Source organism: Oxyura jamaicensis, chromosome 14, assembly GCF_011077185.1.
Source record: "Oxyura jamaicensis isolate SHBP4307 breed ruddy duck chromosome 14, BPBGC_Ojam_1.0, whole genome shotgun sequence".
Classification (NCBI taxonomy): Eukaryota; Metazoa; Chordata; class Aves; order Anseriformes; family Anatidae; genus Oxyura; species Oxyura jamaicensis.
In genome coordinates, this window is record NC_048906.1 from 11,204,003 (window position 1) to 11,229,206 (window position 25,204).

The 25,204-nt window shown below is 64.3% G+C and overlaps 2 protein-coding genes across 2 annotated transcripts; one reads left to right on the top strand and one right to left on the bottom strand.

Moving 5' to 3' along the window:
- The first annotated feature begins 1,924 nt into the window (after positions 1 to 1,924).
- Positions 1,925 to 4,707, top strand: PERCC1 (proline and glutamate rich with coiled coil 1). Its single transcript, XM_035339842.1, has 2 exons — positions 1,925 to 2,283; positions 3,240 to 4,707. Exons 1-2 carry the CDS (start codon positions 2,258 to 2,260, stop codon positions 4,039 to 4,041), a joined length of 828 nt encoding a protein of 275 aa, XP_035195733.1. The 5' UTR covers positions 1,925 to 2,257; the 3' UTR covers positions 4,042 to 4,707.
- A 140-nt stretch (positions 4,708 to 4,847) lies between these two features.
- CLCN7 (chloride voltage-gated channel 7) lies at positions 4,848 to 24,589 on the bottom strand. The gene is made up of 25 exons (XM_035339830.1): positions 24,392 to 24,589; positions 19,872 to 19,943; positions 17,958 to 18,029; positions 17,730 to 17,795; positions 17,018 to 17,150; positions 16,664 to 16,773; positions 15,227 to 15,307; positions 14,980 to 15,042; positions 14,611 to 14,694; positions 13,928 to 14,021; positions 13,280 to 13,344; positions 12,638 to 12,754; positions 12,278 to 12,332; positions 11,620 to 11,680; positions 10,838 to 10,976; positions 9,993 to 10,086; positions 8,905 to 9,074; positions 8,509 to 8,560; positions 7,883 to 8,010; positions 7,583 to 7,668; positions 7,209 to 7,341; positions 6,998 to 7,057; positions 6,459 to 6,635; positions 6,267 to 6,347; positions 4,848 to 6,142 (listed from the first exon to the last, which is right to left on the bottom strand). The coding sequence occupies exons 1-25, from the start codon at positions 24,521 to 24,523 to the stop codon at positions 6,056 to 6,058; spliced, it is 2,412 nt and encodes an 803-aa protein (XP_035195721.1). The 5' UTR covers positions 24,524 to 24,589; the 3' UTR covers positions 4,848 to 6,055.
- Positions 24,590 to 25,204: the final 615 nt, after the last annotated feature.

The following is a 25,204-nucleotide window of genomic DNA, read 5'->3' on the forward strand; positions in this document are numbered from 1 at the left end:
TGGGCTCCGGCCTCGGAGGCGGACGAGCGGCGGCGGCGGGCGCTGGGCGGAAGCGGCCCCTCCCGGCGCCGCGCGGCCTGACGGGACTTGTAGTCCGCGGGGGCGGGGATGGCGGGGCGGGGACGGCACCCGCGGCCGGGCCGTGCTGGGCCGGGCCAAGCCCTGTTGGGCCGTACGAGCCGCGCCAGGCCCCGCCGGGCCGTACCGAGCCGCGCCAGGCTTTGCCAAGCCGTAGCAGGCCGGGCCGCGCCATGCTGAGCTATGCCAAGCTCTGCCAGGCCAGGCCAGGCCAACCCACTCTGGGCTGTGCCATGCCAAACTGTTGCAGGCTGTGCCATACTGAACCGTTCCAGGCTATCCCGTACCAAACTGATCCAGGCTATCCCATACCAACACATGACAGGCTATCCCATACCAAGCTGTTCCAGGCCATGCCATACCAAACCATTCCAGGCTATCCCCTACCGAACTGTTCCCGGCTGTGCCATACCAAACCGTCCTGGGCTGTGCCAAGCTGTGCCAGGCCGTGCCAGGCAGGCAGCGGTGGCAGCGGGTGACGTCAGGCAGCAGATCGAAGCGTGCCCGTGGCTTATCAGCTCCCGCTGGCCCTGTTTGCCCAGCGGTGCCCGGGCGGAATGGCTGCTGGTCCCCCCGGGGCTGCCAGCGTGAGCGTTTGCAGAGGGGACAGAAGCGCTGCGGGGCCCGGCTGGTGACGGTGGCAGTGCCACAGCTCAGTCCTTGCAAGGTGCCCCAGGGCTGTCGGCCCCAGGGAAGGGGCACCTGGGGCTGCAGGCAGTGGGGGACCGGTGGGTGATGGCTGTGCCCAGGGTGGCACTGTCAGCGGTGCTGTGCCGTGCAAGGGGCTGGGGGGCCCGTCTCAGTGCTGGGGGACAGCTCAGCCCTAGGGGACAGGGACAGTTCTGTGGGAGCAGGCTGGGAGCCAGCATCAGCCCCACGAACAGAGGGCAGGACAGTTCTGGAGCAGGGACTGGCTGTCCCCAAAGCCAAAGTGCATCCGCAACCCCTCTGAGGTCCCCCAGCAAGGGCTGCAGCAGGGTGCTGGGGGGGCTGGGCTCTGTGTCAGGCTGCCAGCCACCCTGTGTGTATCCTCCAGCTGTCACACGTGGGTTGTCCTGTGTCCCCTGACCATCCTGTGTCCCCACACAGCCTGCACCCCCAGCCACCCAGGTTCCCTAGCTGTCCCTTGTCCCCTGGCCATCCTTTGTCCCCGAGCTGTCCCCTGTCTCCTGACTGCTCTGCGTCCCCCCAGATGGCCGCACCAGAGCACGTCCCAGTGCCAGAACAGAAACGGCACAGCTGGGCCACAGCCACCTCAAGCTGCTCTGTTGTCACCAGCTGGTCCTCTACCATGCTCACAGCCTGCAGGGACCAACACAGCCACGCAGGAGGCGTGGGGCATCCCAGCACCCTGTCTGCGGTGACAGTGCTGCCATCCTGGGTGCTGTCCCTGCCCTGGGGCTGCCCCAGCTGCTTCCCACAAGCACGTCCCCATCCCTGCTGCCAGCACTGACCGACAAGGGCCACCTGCCCTGGGGCACCCAGCCCCACCGCTCCACCCCAGAGCACCTCTCCTGCCAGCCATGCCGCTGGGGCCACGTCCTGCCACCTCAAAACACTCAAAAACCCGCTCTTGGACTCATAACTGAGCCCCACAGCCGCCTCGGGGTCTGCAGGGGAGCACGAGGTTGGAGATAGGGGCCCCGGAGCTGTGCGGGGGGCTGAGCAGCACCCGGCACCGCGGGACCCCTGCAAAGGCTGCAGCCAGGAGGTTTGGCCTGCCACGGCCGCAGCGCCTGTTTGCACAGGCATCGCTCGATAAGCAGTGTGTTCTTCAGAAGATCCCTACTCCAGGAGTCAAAATAGCATGAAATTTAATTTTACGCCTATTTGACAAAGCTTGATTTCGCCTCCAATCAGCAGAGAGATAAGAGCCCTCGGTACAAGTGTGCAGGCAGTTTGGCAGCTGGGGCTGCCGATTTAATAGGTGAATCTACAGGAACAACACTTGAAAATCCCCTGGCTAGTGAACCATTAAGGTGAGCCCTGCCTTCCGTCCCCGCGTCCCTCCCCGCGCCGCTCTCCCGTTGCTGGGTGCTAAAGCAAACCCCAGCTCTGTTTACCGAGTCTACTATTACAATACAGCTACCAAATATTTGCCAGCCGTCAGCTCGCTGCTCCGCTATAAATACTTCAGGCCCAGGTGGAGGGACAGCGAGGGGGAGCGGCGCGGGAGCCTATGCATGGCCGGGCAGCAGCACCAAGGTGAGTGCCGAGCTGAGCTGAGGCACCGGGGGAGCCCCGGCCCCGGGCGATGCCCTCCTGCACCGGGGCGTTTCTCCAGCCGCGGGTGGCACGGGGGCAGGCTGGCCCTGGCAGCGTGGCTGCCCCACTCCCCACAGCCCAGAGGCGAGCGTCCCCGCCGTGCTGTGCGGCGCCCCGGGAGCTGAGCCCCGACGCTGGCTGGCCCCACGGAGGGGACTGGTGGCCCCATGGAGGGGACAGCATGCAGAGGGGTGCACAGGGACAGCAGTGATGCTGCCCCAGGCTTGGCCAGCTTGGCCAGGTGGCATCAGGATTTGTCCCCAGAGGCACTGCTGCCCCAAGAGCCCTTTGGAGCCGGGTGATGGCACTCCCAGGCATGTGGCTGAGAATGCCTCGCAGCGAGCCAGGGCTGGGGACCCCAGGGAACAGGTCTCTGAACACAGAGGGGTCCTCAGACAGCTCAGCAAGACCCAGCTGTGGTCAGAGACAGCCAGGGCAGTGCGGGGAGGTTTGCCCTGTCACAGGGAATCCCCTGGGACCATTGCACGGGCAGGGGGCTCAGCACCCCAGGTGTGCACCCCGTGGTGGCAGGGTGCTGTGCCCAGGGCCTCATCCACCTCCACACACAGCCCTGGGGCGACAGGGAACATCCTGCTGCCTCACACCTTTTCGGGGGGGGGGGCTGGATGTAAACTCTGCTCTGTGGCTTGGGGGGGGGATGTCTGTCCTTCCCCACATCCTATGGCTCAGCGGGAACAGCCCCGCTGCCGTGCATCCCAGGGCTCAGGGGGATGTTTTCAGTTGCCCCCGTCCCACAGATGGGGGGTACGGCCCCGCTGCCCCACCACCGCACCACGCAGCACCCCCCTGCTGCCGCCTCAGGGCCGAGCACTGTGTGGGGCACGGGGACACCCCGGGGTGCGTGCCGCCCTCACCCCGCCGTCCCTGCCCCGCAGGGTGAGTCCAGGCCCCGGGCTGCCCCTGCGCGCTGACATGGCCGCGGGCGTCATCCGGCCGCTGGCCGGGCTGCGGCTGCCCTCACCCTTCCCACACGGCCTGCTGCTGCCCGCACGCCCCGAACCCGACTTCCCCGACCTCTCTGAGGAGGAGGAAGAGGACGACGAAGAAGAGGGAGATGAAGAGGAGGCAGCAGAGGACAGCACCAGCTGCAGCGGGCTGGAGCTGGCCGGCCCAAACGCTGCTGAGACCACCCTGCGGCTCCTCCGGTTTTCGGAGCTCATCAGCTGTGACATCCAGCGATACTTTGGACGGCGGGGCCAGGAGGAGCCCGCCGGCGGCCGCGGCATACCCGAGGACTGCAGCTCGCCCCGGCACGCCACCCACGAGCCGGGCGCCGCCAGCCTGCCGTGCGCAGCACGGGGCAGCCAGCCCCAGCCCGAGGCAGTGATGGCACGGGGCGGCCCCGGGGCCTCGCACAGGCTGGGGCCGCTGGCCGAGCTCTTTGAGTACGGCGTGCACCGCTGCCTGCCGCCCCGCGCGGCTGCTGGCAAGACGCAGCGGCTGGAGAGGAAATACGGCCACATCACCCCCATGCACAGGAGGAAGCTGCCGCCTTCCTTCTGGAGGGAGCCGGGCCCTGGCCCTGCCGGCCTCCTCCACGCCGGCACCCCCGACTTCAGCGACCTCCTGGCCAACTGGACGGTGGAGCCGGGGCCGGAGCTGCCGGGCGCTGGGCGGGAGCTGCTTCCTGAGCCGGGCCGCCTGGGGCTGGATGCTGAGCCCTTTGTCGGGCTCTGAGCCCACCGCGGCCCGGGGGCCCTGGCCCCGCCACGTGCCACCCAGTTAATGATCAAACCACAGCCCCGCTGCCAGCGCTGGGGCAGCTGGAGCCGCTGGGTCGGAGCTGGCGCTGGGACAAGTGAATAAATGACTGCCGCTAGGCACGAGTGCGCACCGTGTCCTTCGCCACCCGCCGCTGCAGCAGGGGCATCCCTGCCTCTGCTGACAAAGGGCTCTGTGCCCCTCCAGGAGCAGGAGGAGGGAAGCGCGGTGGCTGGAGGAGCCAGCAGCCCGTGTTTGCTCTGCGGGCCCAACTCAGTGGATCCCATCCCCTTATCTGAGCTGCGCCGGGGCAAAGGGCAGCACAGGGCCTCATAAAGCACCCGGCTGCCATCCGGGGAAGCCGCTGCCTGCCCAGGCAGCAGGGACCTGCCACCACCACGCTGCTGGGTGTCAGATGCAGGCGGGAGGACAGGGCCACACCGCGGCACAGCCAGCCCTTCCCTGCGGCCTCCTGGCTGCCGCCAGAGCCCGGCGCTGTTACCAGGGCCCGGCAGAGGCATCCCTGTCTTTGTGGTGGCTCTTTGTCAGGCATAAAAAGGGAAAAGCACCCAGGAAGGGGCAACCTTGAAGAGCCCAGGCCTGCTAGGGACCTCTGGCTCCCAGCACTCCCCCTCATACAGCACCCCCCGGCCCATGCTGGGGGAGCCCTGCCCGGGCCCCCCAGCACCAACCCCAGGGGCTCAGCTCCCAGGGGCTCCCCCGAGCCCAACGCCTTGCACTGAGCCCTGGAAGGAGGGAAGCAAGAGCCAGGCACCACCACGTAAAAGTACAAACAGGATTTATTTCAGCACAGAAGTAGCCCGCAGCAGAAAGCCCCTAGATGCCAGGTTCTCCCTGCCCCGCTCCCCCCCAGAACTCAGTGCAGAGCACTCGCCCCCCAGGGCAGGGACCAGGCCCCGGGGTGCAGCGCACAGAGCAGGGCCAAGGCCAGCACCTAGGGTAACGAGGGCAGAGGAAGGTAAAGGACTTGGAGCTCAGAGGGCAAGGAACTGTGAGGGCTGGAGCACTCCTCACCACCCAGGGAGCTGCAGGCTCAGCTCTCTCCCTGGGGCTGGATCTGGTGGCTGGCTTTGGGGGGGCACCGGCCAAGGCCAGCAGGACCCAGGCTGCTGCAAAGGTCTGGACCAAGGTGCAGAAAGCACAGGAATGCAGCTGGGGTCACTTTCGACCCAGTGTCACTGCAGGGGAGATGCAGCAGCACTGAGAAGACTGAGGGGAGGGCTGGAGGCACAGGGGAGCACACGAGGGTCACGTTCCAGGACCACCACCACCCGAGGGAAGCCCTCCCCTTCTTATCCCCTTCAAGCCACGAGGAAGGGCCACGCTGTGCCCCCACCCCACAGGCGTAGGGGCACAGCAGTCAAGGGAGCCAAGAAAGAGCAAGCGACAGCAGCTGCTGAACCATGGGAGCCCTTTTATTGCACAGTGGGGCAGGGCAGGGAGCCCCTCTGGCCAAAGTAACAGACACAGGGCTCAGCCCAACCCAGCCAGCAGCAGCATGGGGAGAGGGGACGGGGCCCTAGGAGCAGGGGAGAGCTCTGCCACCTCCCCGCCCCACAGAGCCGGACCCAGTCCCACAGGAGGTGCCCAGGCCTGGAATGCCCATGGCAGCAGCAGGGATAGAGGGCAGGGGCCAGGGCAGACAGTACCCAGCTCAGCAGGGCACTCTGGCTCCCCAGGCATGCTCCAGCCTTCACACAACCCTTGGTGAGTTTACTCAAAGAGCTAACAGAACCAACAGCATATTTTGATCCCTCAGAGAAGCAGAGGAAAGGTCGAGGAGAAGAGGAGCTGGCAGAGGTGGGAAGGCAGCGATACATGGGAGAGCCAGGGCAGAACAGCTGCGCCAGTGCTCCAGGCACCATGATACCTCCACAAGCCAGCCCAGTCCTCTCCCTGCCTCTACCAAATGAGGGTCCCAGTCTCAGAGGGGCCAGCGTGCGATCCCGCTGGGCAGCGCTGTCCCACGTCACGTCTGTGCCAGCGAGAGCTCCTCCAGTCCTTCCTTCCCCAGCCGGTACCTGGCGAGATCCTTGCGGGTGACCATGCCCACCACCTGCCGGGAAGGGACAGCATGAGGCCCCGTGCTGGCGAGCTGAGCCTGGGGACAACAGCAGCACCCCAAAGAGGAGCCCGGCCTGCCCGCATGCTGCGAGTGCCTGGCGGCCCCAGGGACTCACCTCGTTGCGATTGTCCACGACCACCAAGTGTCGCAGGCCCAGGGCCCGGAAAAGCTTGAACACCCGTGGCAGAGACGCCTCCTGCAAGGCAGATCGGGGCCAAATGGGTCACAGAGGCCCCAGCTGGCTCTGGTGCCCCAGCGTGGCTGGCTCCCCGACAGACTGGGGCGCAGAGGGGCCCTGGGATGTTACCTGAGGCACGGTGTAGGGTGAGGGGTTCATGAACTCGCTCAGGTCGATCATGCACTCGCGTTCATCCTGGGAGACGTGGATGGACTGGATGGGGGGGAAGCGGGGGTAGGCGTCCCGGAAATCCTTCAGCTTCAGCCGCCGCTGCACCAGGCTCAGGTTGGCCCTCTCCACAAAAACCTTGGGGAGAGAGACCATCAGCGACCGTCCCAAGATGCTGACTGGGGCACTGCAGCCCCGCAGCCCACACCAGGGCACCAAGGCAGGGTAAGAAGGGAAGAGGACAGGAGCTTGAGGCAGGCAGAGCACCCAGAGGAAGCAGCTTGTTTCTGGTAACGGGTGGTTTGTGAGCCCCGTGAGGCACAGCAGTGTGCCCATGGGCTGCAAGGCAGCCCCCATCAAACGGAGAGCCAAGGGAGGTGACAGGGATGCTCTGCCAGCCCTTCCCTACAGGGCAGGTACCAAAGGGCCCGAGACAGTGGTGGGGCCGGGGCAGCAGGGCTCCGAGGCAGCCCGCCCAGCCCCTGTGCAGCACCACCCACCTTGTGCTTCAGCAGGACGATGAGCTGGGAGCGCAGGATCAAACCCCGCAGCCCCGCCACCTGCAACAGAGCATCATGTGTCAAACAAGGCTGGGGAGGGGAGGCGAGCACGAGGGTCCCACGCCACAGCCAGCCCTCGCACAGCCGACCCCCAGACACATCCCCCCATGAGCTGCTGCGGTCCGGTCCCCCCGGCGGGCACCCAGCCCACCTGGGTGGTGTTGGGGTTGCTCTCCACCACGGGGAAGCCGTTGTGGTTGGAGGAGGTGTCGCTGAGGATGTCCACAACCGTGCCCACCCGCTCGATCCTCCGCAGACAGGTAACAGGAGTGCTCATGACCTCCCTGCGGGGAAGAGTCGGGGGAAACAATTCAGTGGCAGCACGCCCCGAACTCACCCCACCACGTGCACACCTCCTTGCTCCCTGTAACCCATGGGGGACGTGGAGAGGGACGTCACCCTGCTGGGGAAGGGGCTGGGCTGATGGTGCCGGTGACCATCAGGCACCTGTGACCAAAGCAGGTCACCATCACCCTTCTGGACGCGGGCCAACAGCATGGTCCAAGGGTTCCCCAGCCCACCTACCTGGCTGTGAGGGAGTGGGACGTCACCGGAGCCTCCCAGTGCAAGAATGGCACGCTCTGCAGCTGGATGTGCATGTCGTAGAGCCCCTGCAAGGAGAGCCAGGCTCAGGAGAGGCCTGCTGAGATGCTGAGGGGTGCAGCCAGGCAGCAGCTCCCCTCTGAGAGGGAGCACCAGGGTCCACCAGCTCCACAACACCCCCAATCCTCACTTACAGCTTCCCCAGCTCGGCAGTACCCCCAGATCCTCACCCACAGCCTCTCGGCCAGTCCTGGGCTCCCCGTGAGCACAGCCAGCCCTCACCTCCACGAAGTAGTCTCCCACAATCTTCGCTGTCATCAGCACCAGCATGATGGGGAAGCCATAGGTAACGTTGCCTGTTGCCTCCATCATGATGACCGTGAGACTCAGCGTCATCCGCACTATGCCACCTGGAAGAAGCACCCAGAAGGACCAGGGCCTTAGGGGGGCAGGGGAGAGCACCCAAGGCCCCTCAGTCTCTGAGCAGCACCCCAGGATTCCCACACAGGCACCCCACGAGGCAGGCAGCACATCCAACCCACCCGGGGACGCTGCTCGCCTCCATCGGCTGTGCAGGCAGGAGACGGGGCACCAAGCTCCAGTGACCCACGATCCGTGGGGGGCCGGGGTGGGCCAGGGGAAGGCAGAGCTGCCAGACCCAAGCCAGGCCTCAGCCCTGCAGCACCTCCAGCCCCGGGGCTGCACGGGGCCAGCTGCTGCCCTGGATGAGCCCAGGGCTTGGCCGGGCTGTTAGGGAGCTGACAGCCAGGCTGGGGTTTTAGCAACACCACACAGGCTTCACTTCAGCTAGGGAAAAAGCTGCATCAGGGAAGCAAAGACCATTCCTTGCCACCTTCACTGTGACACGAGTCAGAGGTGGCCACAAGTCCTGAAGGGGGGCAACTCACCCAGCTGTGCAGCAGCTCCCATCAGGGCGTACTTCCCAGGGTCAGCCCAGATCTGAGAGAGAAAGGGCTCGGTAAGCTGCTGACTCCAGCTCACCCACAGATAACAAGCAGTGCCCTGGCCCCAAAGCCCCCCTCCCAAGGAGCAGGGAGTGCCTGATGACCACTGCACAGCCCAGATGTCAGCAGGGTTCCATCGGGACTGAAGAAAGCCCAGGGACACAGCCCAGGAAGACATCAAGCGAGGAGTCAACGCACTCCACACTTCTCCAGACCGCCGTGCCGCGCTCTCAGCCAGCTCCGTGCCACTGCCTGCGCATGCAGCTGGGCCAGCAGCAAGATGAGGAGAGCTGGGTGCCACTCCCACCCCCCCAGTGCCCCTTCCCATCAAACACTCACCGAGCCCTTGGTCAGGTAGGACAGGGAGATGCCGAACAGCCTCCCCCAGGCAGCGCCGATCAGCAGGGAAGGGATGAAGACCCCCGCAGACACCGTGAGGCCGTACGTCCAGCAGGCCAGGAAGAAATACATCAGGGTGAACATCCCCAGCGTCATGGGGTTGTAGGAACCTGGCGTGGGGAGAAAACAGAGTCAGTGCTGGTTCCACAGCCAGGGGAGAACAGACAGCAGCAGCCCCTGACGCTCGCTCCCAGCAGACAAAGCCCCTCTTGTCGGGGGCACCTTCCTCCAGACTTGCCCCCAGCATCCTCCCTGACAGCACAAGCCTTTCACGCTGGCTCTCGGGGTTGTTTCTACCTCTGTCAAGCACCCTGCCAGTGCCATCCAAAGCCCTCCCATCCCACTGAGTCCAGCACATGCATGCCCTCCATCTCGTGACCCATGGCGACCTTTCAGCCCTGCATTTCTCAGCTTTCTGCGAGTAAAAATTATGAACTCTGCAAACTCCACAAATGCACCTCCACAACCTACCCAGGAGGTAAAGTCATTCAGGGGCAAAAGGCCCTGCTAAGTAAGAAAACAGCCAGGGGTATTTCCAGGACAGCCTCCAACAAGCAAGGCTCAGACAGGCTCCCACGCCACTCGGAGGTGCCAGCTTGCAGACACACAAACAGAGCCGAGCCTTTGTCCGCCAGCTGCCCCAGGACCCTTTGGCCAAGCTGCTGGGTGCCTTGGCACACCGGAGGCGCTGCTGGGCCTGTTCTCCCCGAGCTCGCTCACAAGGCTTTTGGCCAGCCTCAGCCGTGGTGCAGCAGCAGCAGGTTTTTGGGCGCGCACAGGCTCACATCGCCCCTCGCACACATCCAGCTGGCCGCCGGCAACGCAGCCCCTCAGTGTCACACCACGACACAGCCACTCACTCCCTGCTGCCCCACACAGCGCTCGGCCAGATCCCATCCCATCCTCTTGGGCCATGCTGACCGCCCCCTGCCTCGTCCCACAAGCAAGGAGGGATCGGATCAGCCACCGAGCACAAACCCTGCCTCGCTCTGCTCTTATCTGAGGAAGCATTCACTAGGCAGGCAGACCTGGAGGGTCGTGGAAGAGGTTGACAACGCTCTTCTCAGGTGTGTTGAAGAAGGCGGTGGCCATGGAGTTGTACTCTCCATCAGCACAGAAAAGCTAAGGAGGGGAAGGAAAAAAACAAGTTAGAAGTGGCAGATGTGGGCTGCCCTGTGGCAGCAAAGGCTGCCGGGCTCCGGCTGGCTGCAGAGCGCAGCGGCTGCATGCTGGTGAGGAGGCAGCTGCAGGCAGCAAGGACACCGCCGCCGCAACGCTCCTATCCAGCTCGTTTGCTGATGATGATTGTGGAGGCCCCCCCCCCCCCCCAAAGTAATGCTGCGGCACGAGCGGGGCTCACAGCTCTGAGCTGGGCATTACAGGGAGGAGGAGCCCAGGGCAGACCTGGGGTCTGGGGCAGGGCACTGCCATACGGGAGGAGAACGGAACGGAGTCAGAACGAGGGAGATGCTTCTCCAGGATCTCTGGCCTGGCAGCTTTACATGTTTCTTCGCAGCGCGAAGGGAAGTGCCCAGAACGTGAGCAAAGGGCTCCAACAACCACGCTGCTTTTTGCACTCCCACGCCACCACTTCACAGCTTCAGCCAGGCCCCGCTGCCACCTGGCTGGTGACAACCAAGTCCCTACCAAGGCAGGACTCAGATGACAAAGCAGCCAGCTGCTTTTATTTCCAGAGCTGTGGGTCAGGCCGGCCAGCAGAACCATCCCCTGCTTACTGCACCAGGGTCTCCAGCTCTACCCGGAGCAGAAGGCACTGACTGCGGGGGAACCAGCAAGGCCCAGCGGGTTTTTGTTGCCCTGCTCAGCCCCCAGCCTCCGCCGGGGCTCAGGGTCTCCCCCCAGCACCTCCTACCTGCAGGGGATAGGCCACCGAGCTCCCCTGGATGGGCTGGCAGTCTCGAGAGCAGTAAATCATGACGAACCCCACAGCCGCCGTCACCGCTGCGACCAGCATGGCCTCGATCACCTGGAGGCAGGGCCGGTGGATGTACCTGCGAAGGGAGCGGGGCGGTGGGGCCAGCTCTGCCCCCAGGGGTGCCCGGCGGTGGGCTGCAGGCAGGCCTCACGGGCTGGAGGGAATGGAGGGCTGTGTCGGGAACAGGAGGGCAGCTGCTGCAGGCCCCGGCCAGCTAGAGCTGGTTCTCGAGCTGTCTCCTCACAGCAAAGCGAGGGTCCTGTTGCGCCCCAGGGCGGCACGTGGATTTGGCTCTCAAAAGACAGCCCCGTGGGCATCTGCAGCCCCCCCCCACGAGCCCCTGTTCTGCCCTCCTGGACTGTGCAGGGTCACTTGCAACCCACTTGGCACATCACACGGGGTTTAGCAGCTCTCACATTGCTCTCAGAAACACCTAACAGTTGGGCATGCAAAGCATTTGGACTTGTCTGGGCCCTCAGGTCACTAAAGAGAAATACAGCGGGGTCAGAGCAAAGGCGGGATGCTGTGGGTCAAAGCCTCGGCTGCAGGCAGCAAGAGGCACGTGGCATCTCTGTGCGCCAGCTTCCAGCTGTCACTTCTCACGTTACACATGAGGTATGAGGTTACAGCCCGGCTCTGGGTAGGAACGGCACTTGCAGGGAGCACAGAAGGTGCCAGCCAGCCCGTTTCAGTCATCTTTGCCGCCTGCAAGCTCTTACCTGATCCGGAACATCGTTAACCAATAATTCAGGGCATTGAACAGGGCCCCCAGGATCCCGCCTGCAAATGCAGAAGAGGGAGATGTCAGCACGCAGGTCTCACCCTCTGGTGGCTGCCCAAGGTGCAAGAGAAACAGCGAAGCTCAGGGAGACATCAACAACGCACCCAGTGTGACCGGCTGCCTGGGACACACGGATGCTGCTCCTGCTTGGGCAGCCCCACGGAGCGTGGAGGAAACCAAGGGGAGCCCAGCACCAGCATCACAGCACCGGCACTAGGGACAGGCAGACAGACACCCAGGCAGCTGCAGAGCTGGGTAACACGCTGCGGGGTGCCTGATGTGCTGTTTCCCCTTTGCGGAGGGGTAAGGGTGGCTGAAGCACCACAGCTTGAGAGCCCTGGGCTGCCACAACACACCAACCCCAACGAGTGTTGGCAGGGTGCAGATGAAGTGGGTTCGCCTTTCCTACAGGAGTGAGCGAGGGCTGGCTGGGGATCCAGCTCTCACCCCCGTAAGCCCCACGAGCAGCCTCTGCTCCAGAGGCAAATGGATTTTCCACTCCCCCAGGAAACAGGATCCTGAAGCTTTTTAGGCCCAGACAGAGAACAGAGGGAATTATTCAGACTAATTGAATTGAAAGAGCAGAACTCTCTTACCAACCACTCCCATGAAGATGAAGATAGGAATTTCCTGGATTGTGTATCCCATTTTCTAAAAACAAGAGATGGGTTTCAGATCTGCTGACCCTTTGGCAGTGAGTCACCATTTGCTCAGCACACGCCTGAGCCAGAGCGGCTCCTGGAGTTCCCCCAGGACATCCCCGGCACACCCCGCAGCACCCGGCCCCAGCGGGGGCTGCAGAAACACCTTCTGCTCACACCGGTGGGCCTGGGGTCCTCTGGGATCCAGCCAAGCCCCAGAGCCTGCCTCAGTCCCCAGACATACAGATGTCCCCAGCCCCCCCACGCTGCTTCTAACACCCCAGCAGAGCCGCACGCAGCAGTCTCCTGCCATACCTCGTTATCAAACCTGCCGAAATTGATGAGCCCAGGGCTGGAGAGATCCCAAGCATTGCCGTGGTAAACGCTCAGGACAGAGTTCAGAGTGAACGTCGAGATCATGGAGGCAAAGAACTAGGAAGAGATGCAGCCCAGAGTCACCGACAAACTCATCCAGCCTTGTTCCCTCCGTGCTACCCCGAAACACCCCGAGCTCTTGGCTGGGACTTGGCACGCGCCGTGTGCTGGAGACAAGCGGCCACGCTCCCCAGGGCAGCACTCCGGGCAGCTTACACCTCTTGCCTCTGCTGCCGTGTGGCAGCTCCCTTGGACAAGGGGTCAGCAGCCTCAGAAAACAGTACCTTGCTCAGCCAGACCCAACTTCAGCCCCTGGGGACTAGAAAGGGGTTTGAGACGCCCCGATCCCTTGGCTGCCCAGCCAGGGGAGGGATGGCAGGAGGCACACAGCTGCAGGACACCCAGCCCCAAGGGCACGGCGGGGGGGACGACAACGCCAGCACCCCGGCTCAGGCCCCTGGAGGCCCAGAGGCAGGACCAGGAGCTGCTGCTGGGCACGGAGGGATCCCAGAGTGCCAGGGGCCGCGCACAGACCCGGAGCCGGCAGCTCTTGAGTTACTGCTTCTGCTTTCCAGCACTTACGATTCTCCACGTCAGGAACTGGTTCCAGAAGGAAGCCCCTTCCTCCAAGCTGAAGAGGACGCCCCCTGCAAGCGCAAGACAAGCGAACATCTTCACAAGGGGCACGTACCACGGACCCTTGCCTAGCAGCACCAGCTGAGGCAGCCAAACCCACCCAGCCCACAAGTGACGGGCTCCAGCGAAGGGACCAGCCGAGCCCACCAAGCCATCAGCAACGTACTGCTTGCAGCAAAGCCCCTTCACCCTCCTCCCCCACCTCAGGGAGGCAACATTTAGCATCAGACACAGACAACCACCTCCTCTCTTCCCAAGACCTGCAGGGCAGGACAGGACAGCTTGGAGGGAGGCCAGGCACTTCTGGGGAAGGTTTGGGGCACAGCTACAGAGCAGCTGTTTCTTTCTTCTCATCCCTGGAGCTGGCAGAGGATGGCAGCACACCAGTTTCAGTTGCTCACATGTTCCCACCGCACATCACCTACCCTCCGGGCTTCCAGACAAGTGTTTGAGCCTGGAGGTAAACACTGGGCTCTCCCGGCCCAGGCTCCTGCAGTGTCCCAGGTCCCTGCAGCTGCCCCCGCGCAGGCAGGAGCAAACTCCTGATAGGACGTGCACGCAGGCGCTGCTCAGCATCAGAACCAAGGCACGTACCCACAGGGGCACCAAACGCAGCCGAGACACCAGCAGCAGCTCCAGCCGAGACGAAGTCCCTCTTCTCTGTGTCTCTGCGGAAGTACTCGAAGATCTGAAATACCCAAGCGGAGGCAGGTTCAGGGCTGGCCACAGGCATGAGCTCAGGAGGAGCCACGGGGAATGCCACGCAGGATCTCTTGCCACCAACACAACCCCAAGGAACCATCTGGGCACCCCCGGGGGCACAGGAAGGGATTCGAGCAGCGCTGGCTGGAGGCCACAGCCCCCTTCCTCCCTCCAGATGCCTTCCCCAAGGCAGGCAGAGCTCCAGCACCCCAGAGCCAGGCTGGGGCTGGGCTCTGGCACCAGGGAGCTGGGTGCCCAGCACGGCAGCCGTGCGGCTGTTTCAGGCGCAGCTGCTGCCCAGCTTGCAGGCAGGTCTTGGCTCACCAGGGAGAGGTGCCGGTGGATCACAGAACCACAGAATCATTCAGGCTGGGAAAGCCCTCCAAGACCACCTGGTCCAACCATCCCCCTTCCACCACTATCAGCATGGAAGGAGGCAGAGGCCCTTTGCTGGAGCTCAGAAGCGCGCACAGGGCTAGGCAACACCCATCTCCTGGCTGGGGAAGTCTGACAGGGACGGCCAGGGAACACGTCCAGAGCCCCTGCAGCACAGCCCCTCAGCCCAGAGCACCAACCTTGAAGTCTCGCTTCAAAGACGTGGATCTCCCCTGGGAGATGCCAGCAGCAATCACCGCTCCGGAGTGAATCATGGGTCCTTCCTGCGGGCAGGACAGCAGGGTCAGGCAGGGGAAGGAAGAACCCCTGGAGCTGAGGGAAGCTGGGGAAGGTTGCATGTGCGTTCTTGGTGGCACCACGCATCCCGGGGCTGGCACTGCATGCCCCTTGCTGCTCCCCAGGCCTGGCTGTGCCGCGGCCACCTTGGCCAGCAGACCAGGGAGTAAGAGTGGGAGGTCACTGTGGGGCCACCAGCACCAGTCCCAGGCTGCACCGCAGCGGGTAACATCACGCCAGCAGCGCGCCCGAGAGCGCCCTGTGCATATCACCTTCCCAACGGCCAGGCCGCCGACCACCGAGAGGATGACCCCGCAGACTTTGATCACCAGGGTCTGCAAAACAGAGCAGAAGGCACAGCGCATCATGAGGGTGTGGGGTCGCTCCGAAGCGCCGCGGGGAGCCCAGCTGCAGCTCTGCCACAGCACACGCGGGGAGCGCCCCACGGCACGAGGACACAGCTCGCTCCGTCCAGCCCAGCACACGCGGAAGGCGCTCATCCCACGAGCTCCTGCTTACCTTGAGGCGGACAACGTGCGGGATCTTCACACCGTTGAGATAACATTTGATCTGGGGAATGCCGCTGCCGGCTGCCACGGGCTGTGGGGAACAGGGAAGATATTCATGGCTGCCATGGACAGGACAGAGACTGGGACCACGTTGGTCACTTTATCCCCATCCCTAAAGCAGAGGGCACACCAACATATCCTTGGGAAGGCTCAAAGAGGAGGCCAAAGCTTGCCGACAGGCTCTGGAGGTGGGCTTGCACCCCCTGCACCTCCACAGACACGCAGCCCGAGGGAGGAGCCGCCGGCGGGTTGCAGGTTCTCGTGGGACACAAGGTCCTCCCCAACACCGACGTCCTCCCCAGCACGGCACCGCGGCAAGAGGCCCGGTGCTGCAGGAGGCTCTCACCTGGTGGCCAGGGAGAGCTTTACAGGAGTGAGGGCAAAGCAACAAGGAAGAGGCTGGTGACTCAAAGAGGCTTGCAGGGAGCTGTCCTGGTTTCAGTTAGGACAGTTATTTTTCCTCCTAGTAGCTGGTAGGGTGCTATGTTTTGGATTAGGATGAGAAGAGTGCTGATAACATGCTGATGTTTTAATTGCTGCAGAGCACTGCTTATACTAAGCCAAGGACTTTTCAGCTCCTCGCTCTGTCCTGCCAGCGGGCAGGCTGGGGGTGCAGCAAGAGCTGGGAGGGGACAGACCCAGGACAGCTGACCCAAACTGGCCAAAGGGGTATTCCATGCCTTATGGGGTCATGCTGAACAATATATAGGGGTGGCTAGCCGGGGTGGGGGGCCGGCTGCTCGGGGTTGGGCTGGGCATCGGTCAGCGGGTGGTGAGCAATTGCATTGTGCATCACTTGTTTGTACATATTATTATTATCATTATTATTTTCTATCTTAATAAACTGTCTTTATCTCAACCCACAGGCTTCACTTTCCCGTTTCTCTCCCCCATCCCAGAGAGGGAGGGGGGAGGGTGAGCGAACGGCTGTGTGCTGTTTAGCTGCCAGCCGGGTTAAACCACAACAGGAGCCATCGCCCCCCTCCCAGCCACAGCCTGCCCCCAGAGGTCAGCAGCCAGTCTCTGGCCTGTCCTCTGGTGTCTCCCAGGCACCTGACCCGCCTGCTCACTGCCCACGCTCACGTACACACACAGCAAAGAGGCTGGGCCAGGCCCGAGGCTTGCACAAACTGACAGGAGAGCAAGAGCCGTGCCTGCTTCCAAGGCCGGAGCACACCCGTCTGCCACCTCCTTTGCCCCGAGCTGCCGGGGCTGCAGACGAAGGGCAGCGCGCCCTGACGGTCTGACACCCTGCGGAGAAATCTGACCACGCAGACGGAGCCGCTCCCAGCCAGCGCCACAGAACTGCACTTCCAAGAGCCAACTCAGCAGAAACGCATTTGATGTTACAGAAGTACCCCCAGGCAGGTGGCCTCCGAGCCCTTACCTCTATGAAAGCGACGATAACAGAGCCCACCATCACCACGCTGGCGTTCAGGGTGGCCCAGAGTAACAGAGAGAACGACAGGCCCCCTTTCTCCGTGAACTTGTCGATGTCTGAGGCAGCGGATCAAGGAAAGGCCAGCGCCAGCTCAGAAACACGCCTCCCGCTGCAATTAGGGGTCACCAGGGAGCTCCCTGAGCCGCAGCGGGTCCCGCACATAGCGCAGCCTCCTCCACTATCACAGCTCAGCACCACGGGCAGCAGGACCCGTGCCACCAAGCCCCTGGGAGGAAGCGCTGCCCTCCGGCCCTCTCCCGGCCCCCAGGAGCGAGGCCGCGGCTCTCCGTGTGAGGATACTGTCCTTCACCACTCGGTACTTCAGCCCGGCCAGGTTCTCCACCACGATGTCGATGAAGCAGGCGACGAGGCCGGTAAGGATGCCGATCATGGCACAGATGACCCAGCGCTTGATCTCCACCGTCCGGAAGGCCTGGGGGACAGACAAACAGCCGTCAGCCCCCAGGAGCATCAAGGGGGGGCTCCCAGCCCACCTGGCCACCTTTCCTGACCCAGGCCTAAGCCGCAGGCTGCGGAGAGCTGCCCAGGGAGAATCGACACAGGCAGGCACAGAACTGCAGAGCCCGGCCACAGCTGACTTGTTCCAAGCCATCCCCCAGCAGCCTTGCCCCTCCAAGGGATCCCTGGACTGAAAATGCGTTTTTCCATCTTGCCCGCCTCCACCAGGCCTCTCCGCAGGCTCTCCTGTTGTTTTCTGCTGCAGCACTTGTCCCAAAGCCCCCGGGACAAGGCCTTCCCTACGCAGAAGCTCCATGTGTCCCTCCCAGCAATGCCACCACGTGTACCCAGGCCAGCTCCTGTTTGAGCCCTCCCTTACACCGCGCCGGATCTGGCCGCCCTGCTCCAAGGTTTCACTGCTCACCACAAGCTGCTTGATGCCCGTGAACCCGCCGCGGCCCAGGCTGCTTCTGAGCCCCAGCACACAGAAGCAGGCAGCGGCTGATGGCTCCCCCACGGTGCCAGCCTGCAAGCACGTCAGGGCAAGACTCACCGTGTGGTTAATCCTCCTTTCCTCCTCCAGGAACAGCTGGTTTTCACTGTTGTCGTAGTCCAGGCTCTAGATCAGAAGAGGGAGATGCTGTTTAGTGTCTTTAGTTCTACAAAGGCAGGCTGAGGGAGCTGGGGCTGTCCAGCCCAAAGGAGAGAAGGCTGCGGGGTGACCTTACTGCAGCTTTTCTTCCCCGCAGGGCGGATGAGGGAGGAACAGGGGCCCACGTACCTCGTACTTGAGCGACAGGAGCTTCTCGTTGTGGGGGATCTCATTGGGATATGGCCGAGGGAGCTCCGTCTCCTGCGGGACACAACACACAGGTCAGTGGGGCCGGGCCGGGCGCTCCTGCAGCGCCGGGGAGGGACCTGCTCTCTTCTCCAGCTGCCTGGAGGTAAGTGCTGACACCGAGCGCCCGCGCCACCCCGCCGCTGTGGGGCTGCTTCAACTGCACGGCTGCTCGGGAGAGACCCGAGTGAGGCTGCCCAGGAGGCCAGGACCTGGGGTGACCTTCCACCAGGCAGATGTCAACTGATTCAAAGAGCCTTTTGAGTCTGAACCCCTGGCACCTCCTCAATCCCAGGCAGGACATCTGCCCAGGGGCAGCCCCAGGCAGGGGGAGCAAGGAGCAGGCAGACGGAGGTTTGGCACAGCCGGCACCGACCTCCCGTTTTTAACACGGCGTCCCCGTGCTCCCAGCAGTAGGCAACGTTTCACCTCGGCAGGAAATTCCTTTGGCCTAAAGCAAGGAGCTATTTCAAGCAGACCTTTGGTTTTGGGCAGAAATCAAGTTCTGTTTCACAAATGCCCTTCAATCACGCAAGCTTCTCCTGGTTGTGACTTAGGGCATTCACCAAGGCTGCAGGAGCCCCCCCCCCCACCAGCATCACAAGCCCTTTTCCTGGCCCTGAGTTACAGCTACAGCCAAAGCTGGCCCAGCCTTTTCTGCAAAGCACTGGATTAAGACGCATTTCTTTCCACCTGAGAATTCCACAAGAAATATTTAACAGAATTCTTCCCATTCGCACTTTGTGAAGCTCCACAACTGAGGCAGGAGAACCTGAGGAGAAGAGGCTTTTCCAGGTGGGTGGAACCTGAGCTTCCACAAGATGCCTGCTGCCAGCCCTGTCCCTGGGAAGGAGCGCAGCTGAGATCTCTCCCCAGCGGCTGTCACAGCACAAGTCCCCTCCCTTGCCTGCGTGCTGAGTCAAGGCTGCTTCTCTTGCCCGCTGCCTGAGCCGGGCAGGAGCTCACATGACAAGGGAGAAATCCCTCCCCACCCCACTCGGTTCTGCATTTGCTCTCGTCCTGTTCCAGGCACGGCCACAGACCTCGGGGCAGGGCAACGCCGGGCTGCTGGCACGCGGGTCACCGACGGCTCCCGCAGGGCGCCCGGTACCGGCAGCTGCTCCCCCACCTCGAGCTGCTTGGCTGGGTGCCGTGAGCTGCTGCTGGGCTGAGGACAGCAGGATGGAGCTCCAGGCTTGGCTGGCATCAGGGCCTGCTGCTCGGCACAGCCACGGCGTTCTCCGGCCAAGGGGAACCAGCGACACGGGGCCGAGTAGCAGCGGGCTCCTCGTGCCACGAAGGTCACCCAGCCCAGGAGGAAGCCTCACGGCGAGCTGGTCACGGCCCAGCCACAGCGACCACCCCTTTGGGTGCCTACCGAGGGCTGTCAGATGAAAATGGAGAGAACTGGAGAAACCTAGAGGGCAGAGCCCAGCAGAGAAAGGACAAGGAAGGAGGGAGACCAGGCCAGCCTGAGCTTGGAACACGGATACATCTTCAGCAGCTTGCTTCAGAGCTCCCATGAGCCTTTTAAACCACAACAGGGCACTTGTGCTTCCAGCCAGCACTTGTACCGTGCTCTTCTCCCCCAGTCGCTCAGCCCAGCCCCATCTCTGGGTCGTGCTACGGCCACCCCGTCACCAGGGGTACCAGCACGGGACACACCTCTCCATTGCCGCAGCACCCACTTCTCCAGCAGGGCCACGCAGGAGCACGATTCCGGGAGAGAGCAGCACTTGGTGCCAGCAGTGGAAGATGACAAAGGCTCTCCCGTTACTGACACTGCTGACCTGGGAGCGTCCCCTCGGGTTATTTGCAGCAGGGAGCTCAGCAACATGCCCTGGCTGTGCCACTCACCAGCTCACGGACGTCCTCGTTGAGATCCACATTGCTCAGCTGGCCCGTGCGCAGCAAGGAGGAAGGAGCGAACTGCAACGAGAAGGGAAAACCAGCTCAGCTCCCCAGCGCGCCACGACTGCCGGCTCAGCGAGTCCCAGCTCTCCCACCTCACGCCCACCTCCGCCAGGCAGCCCACGGCCAGAGCCCCCCGAGGGGACCCACAAAGAGCTGCTCGAGGGGACACGGCAGGGAGGCGGCTGCCCCACAGAGGCAGGCCGGTCACTTCTCGCCTTCCAGCTGCGTCCCCGGAACACGATTCCCCCAGGCCAGAGGAGTGGGGCTCCTGCAGGCAGCCTGACCAGCACCACCTGCACCTCGAGCCCAGGCTGGCTCCTGCCCTGCCCTCCAAAACTGCCTGCTGCTGCCCCCACGCACGGCATCCCCATGCACATTTCCCCCAGCCCCTCGGATGCCCGGGGCCCAGTGCCGCGCGCGCAGGAGGAAGCGGCGCGTTGCTCCGCAGCCGGGGCCCAGGACGATGCTGGGAAGGAGCAGCTGCTGCCAGTGCCTCCGGGAAGGCAGGTTCTCCTTTCTCAGGCCTGTCACTAGCAGCACAGTTGCATAACGCAGGAGGCTCAGGACTATTTTGGGCAACTCTCATCTCCTGGCCAAGGCAGGCGAGGGCTGTGGCTGAGCCTGCAGCTGGGCAGCGCCTCGAGGAGCCCCACCAGAAGCACGTATCACCACCACCCTCACCGCCGGGAAACGCACAGGGGTGCGAGCAGCACGGTCACTAAGAACAGCCCAAAGCCCTCGTCCCTCCACCAGCCCCATCCCCAAACAGCCCCGCTGACAGACCGGGGCATTAACAAAGCCATAGCGAGCAACAGCAGGCTCCCAGCACGTCGGTCCCTCTCTGCAGGGGCCAGCGGATCCCAGACCAAGCCCCTCCTGCTTTAATCCCCCCCGATCCTGCCTGGAACGCGCAGGCCAGAGCAGCCGGGAGCCGTGCACGTCACCAGATGAATCTCCCTTTGTGCTGGCAGCCTGACCTATTTTCCCCCTTCTCCACCAGCTCCCCATTCCTACTTACTCCCTGACTGCAGCTGGGTTTTGGCCCTGCAAACTCATCCCATGAGCCAGGCACACGCCTGTCACCTCCCAGGGGACACACAGGAGCAGTGGGAACTCAGAGTCAGAGCCAGAAGCGACTTGTTTCGGTGCCCAGCTGCTCTGGTGGCACAGAGGTCCTGGCTGAGACCCCACTGCCCTGGGAACAGGGAGAAGGCCCCGTCCGCACCCCGAAGCTCCGGCAGGGTGGAAGCAGAGACCTTTCGGGGGAGCCTCTCCCCGCCCGGCCTCAAGCAGCACGCAGGTTTTGGGTTCCCGCTCGATGCCACATGGCCCAGGCGAGAACAGGGAACCCAGCTGGGAGCCACCCCTTGTGTCACACCTGGGGTCGGCCTCCAGCAGACCCCGCAGCAATTTTTTCATCGGGACACGGAGAAGCCCTGCCCCGCTCCGCCAGGCCCTGGCAGCCACCCGGCGTTTGTGCAGCCCGAGTCGCTGCCGAAGCGGAGGGCTGGCTGCGTCTCGGCCAGCACGGGGATCACGTGCCAGGAGGGTGGGAAAAAGCTCCCTCCATCAGCACGCACCTTGCACGGAAGGGACGGGGGGGATCCAGCTGAGCAGGGGCACAGACGGCAAAGTTACTTGTGCACGGCTCAAAGAGCCGCTGAGCGCACGGCCAACACCACCCCAGCCTGAGCGCTCTCCCAAGGCAGGCTGCTGCTCCCGGGTACATATGATGCTGGTGTGACTGCAGAGCAATTATTTCCACACAACAGCACGCACTGTTCTTGAAACCCAGAGGCTGGGAACGCACCGGCAGCTCTCCTGCCCCGAGCCCACCGGGGAAGCCCCCTGCAAGAGCTGCCCCGACAGCGGGGGACGAACGACGGCGTTGCCCAGCCCTCGGCACCCGTCCCCTCAGGTGCCACAGGTAATTCCCCACTCGTTTTGAGCCGTGCAAAGAGGTGACCAGAGCCTCGATCCAGACTGCTGGTCGCGCCCAAGCCTGCTTAACGCCTAGTAACAGAGCAGTCGATGCGCCGGAGGGCAGAGCCCTTCAGAGGGACCCCAACAGGCTGCGGGGACCCGCCCAAAGTTCAAGAGGCGAATGCAGATCCCTGCACCTGGGGCGGACCAACCCCGGCGGCCAGAAGGCAGCTTTGCTCAAACAGCCCCGCAGGGAGCCCAAGGGACAGGCTGAGGGGGGGTCCCAGGACACCGCAGGGGACAAGGCAGGCACCGAGACACGGGAGAAAGCCCAGCGAAGCCAGCAAGATGGCCGGGGGGCACAGCACACGCTAGGATACACGAGGAGAAGCCGAGGGCTTGGCTTGCTCAGGGAGGTCTCGTTGCTGTCTCCAGCAAGCTAAAGAGGCTCCAGAGAAGACGGAGCCAGACGTTCCCCGAAGCTCTGCACCAATAGGTCATGAGGCAGCAGACAAGTTACAGGAAGGGAATGTCTGCTTCGGGAAAACCTGTCACCCAGGGGTGGCGATACACTGAAAGTGGGGTCTGGAGACCCCCGCTGGGCGTGGGGCTGAGCTGCCCAGCCTAAGGGACCAGCTGCTGGCCGGGGCTGGGCTGGAGACCTCCGGAGCTGCCTTCCCCCTTACGCTGCTCCGCGACGGGCAGGGGCAAACAGCATCAGTCCCGAAAGAGAATAAAACATGGCAAAAGGCCTCAATCACCAGACCGTGCCCAGGCCCCAGAAGGACCAGCACAGAGACCAGGCAGTGGCTGTTTAAGGCCGACCCCAGCAGCGGCGCGGGGGGGAAGGAGACCCAGCAGCACGGCCGGGGCTTGGCCCCGCGGCTCCCAACAAGCCGCAGGAGCCCACGTGAGCAAACCGGGCGGCGTTCTGCACATCTGATCAGCGGCGCTGCTGCGTGCGATGCCACAGTCCCGGCTGGCGAGTAGCGGAGCAGCTCCCACCGGGGCTATCTAGGAGCCCCGCAGAACAGCCGCCGGCTGCGTGCGCAGCAGCCCTCCAGTGCCTGACGATGGTCGCTCTGCAGACCCCCAGGCAGGGAGCGTTTGGCTCACCACGCTGCCTGTCTCCAGCGAGGTCGCTCCCCGCAGGACATCACCGGCGCCCGGCGCCCACCCACAGGCTGCTCCTTCCCACCGCCCTGCTCCTCGCTAACCAACTCCGGGCCCACCTGGCTTTCTGCTGTCAGTGCTGTCAGGCGCAGACCGCACCAGGAGCCCACACAACGCCAAACTGCGGAAGCAGCAGGAAGGAGGAACAGGATTCCCAGCTCCCGGGGCCCCGCCGCTGCTGCGAGGCGAGCTGCAGGCCTTCCCGCGGTCCCTCCTCTGCTTTTTCAAAAAATACCTTAAGCTAATGGAAATCAGCTGCTGTTACTGAAATCGTCCACCCGCTGTCAGTGAGAACCAACAGGGCCTCGAGGACGGGAGAGCGAAGCGCCCCGGCACACGCGGTGCCCGGAGGTACCGGCAGCCCCTCACGCCGCCACAGACCCGAGCCACTGGGAGGCCCCAAGGAGGGGATGAAGGCTCACACAGCTCCGCAGCCGTGCCCAGCTGGCAAGGCCCAAAACAGAGCGACTCCAGCCACATCCCTACGGCACCCCCTCTGTGACCACGGGCACGTTGGTCCAGGCAGACAGCCCCTCTTAACCTCCCAGCCCCGACTGCTCGCAGCAGTCGGCTGGGGAGCTAAAGACCCGTGCTGCCTCCTGTCACTCAGATCACTTTCATTTCCATTAAGCGAACACGTGAGGAAGAGAAGAAACTCCCCTGGTGCCGTTTGTGCTGCAGCACCACGCCGCCAGGTGAGGCCTCCCAGGGTTATTTCAGCGTGCTCGAGGCCTGCCCGGCTCACCACGCGATTTTTGCGGACGGCACCTGCCGGGCACGCACCCGGTGCTGCTGCGCGGGCCTCGGTTCTGCTTTCGGATCAGCACAGCTGCAGAGCGCCCCAGCCCCTCCCAGCCACCGGGCCCCCAGACTGCAGAGTCGCAGCAGAAGCTTCCAGCCCGAGAAACCCTGCGCTCTACCCCCTAATTAGCCTAATTACCCCGCTGTTCTGACTTGCCCACGAGCAGGGCAGCACAGGACCGTGCCAGACGAGCCGCCCGTGCTAACGGCGGCCAGAGCCTGGCTTCTCACCTGGGCTGGGGGCTCCCAGGAGGCCGCAGATCGCTGTCAGCGGCAGCCCGCACCCCGCGGCGCTCCCACCGGGGGCGCTCCCTGACGGCCCCAACCCCGGCTGGCCCCGGCCCCGGCCCCGCAGCGCGCTCCGAGCCACGGCTCGGCTACCTGGGGGCGCCCAGATAACCGGGGGGGGGGAGGGAACGGCCCCGCGCGAGCCGCAGCCCCGCCGCATCGGGCCCAGCCTCGGCTCCCCCCGGCTTCTCCCCGGGGCTGGAGGTCCCCGCCCGGTGCCGGCCCCGGGCACGGCCCGCTTCGGGCCCCCGGCTCCCCCCGGTTCCCCCCGGCCCCACCTGCCGCGCGCCGCCCGGCGCCCCGTGCCCGGTGCCGTTGAGCAGCGGGGTGCTCTCCCCCGCGGGCCCGTCCTCGTCCTCGTCGCGGGGGTCGCGGCCGGACCACGACACCTTCTTGGCGACGTTGGCCATGCGCGGCGGCGGCGGCGCGGCTCCGCCGGGCCCTGGCTCACCGGCCGGTCATGTGACCCGCGCCGCCGCCGCCGTCACGTGAGCGCTGCTGCCCCGCGCCCCGTTGCACCATGGGAGTTGTAGTCCCGTTACCCCCCCCCCCAGGCTGGGCCTGAGGCCTGGCGGCGGGGGGGACCCCCGGGGGGCTCGGGGGGCAGCACAGAGCCCGGCGCCGCCCCCGAGGCCTGGCGGGCAGCGGGCGGCTGCACCCCCCCCCCCACCCCCCCGGCTCGCTCCTGGTCACGGGTGTTTCCGTGCCACCCCCTCCGCTTGAGTCAGTGGCAAAAGCGGCTGGGCTGGGGGCACGCGGCGAGCACGAGGGGGTGACCGAGCCCCGCTCCCCGCTCCGTGGAGAGGCTGCGGGGAGGCCTCAGGGTGTGAAACCGCCTGGGGACACACACAGCGCCACGGCCTGCCCGCTGCCACGTGCCCCCTTGTTCTGGGGCGCTGCGCCCATCAGGGCTCCAAGTGTCACCGAGGGCAAGACGGCAAATAAATGAGGTTTCCCCTCTGCCTGAAGTGCTTTAATAGGAACGACAGGGCCGTACGTGCTCCTGGAGGCCCCCACACGGCCGCCTGCTCCCCCGGCCCCACGCCTCACAGCCTCGGCACCCCCCGGGTGCGAGCAGCACTGGGAGCGCT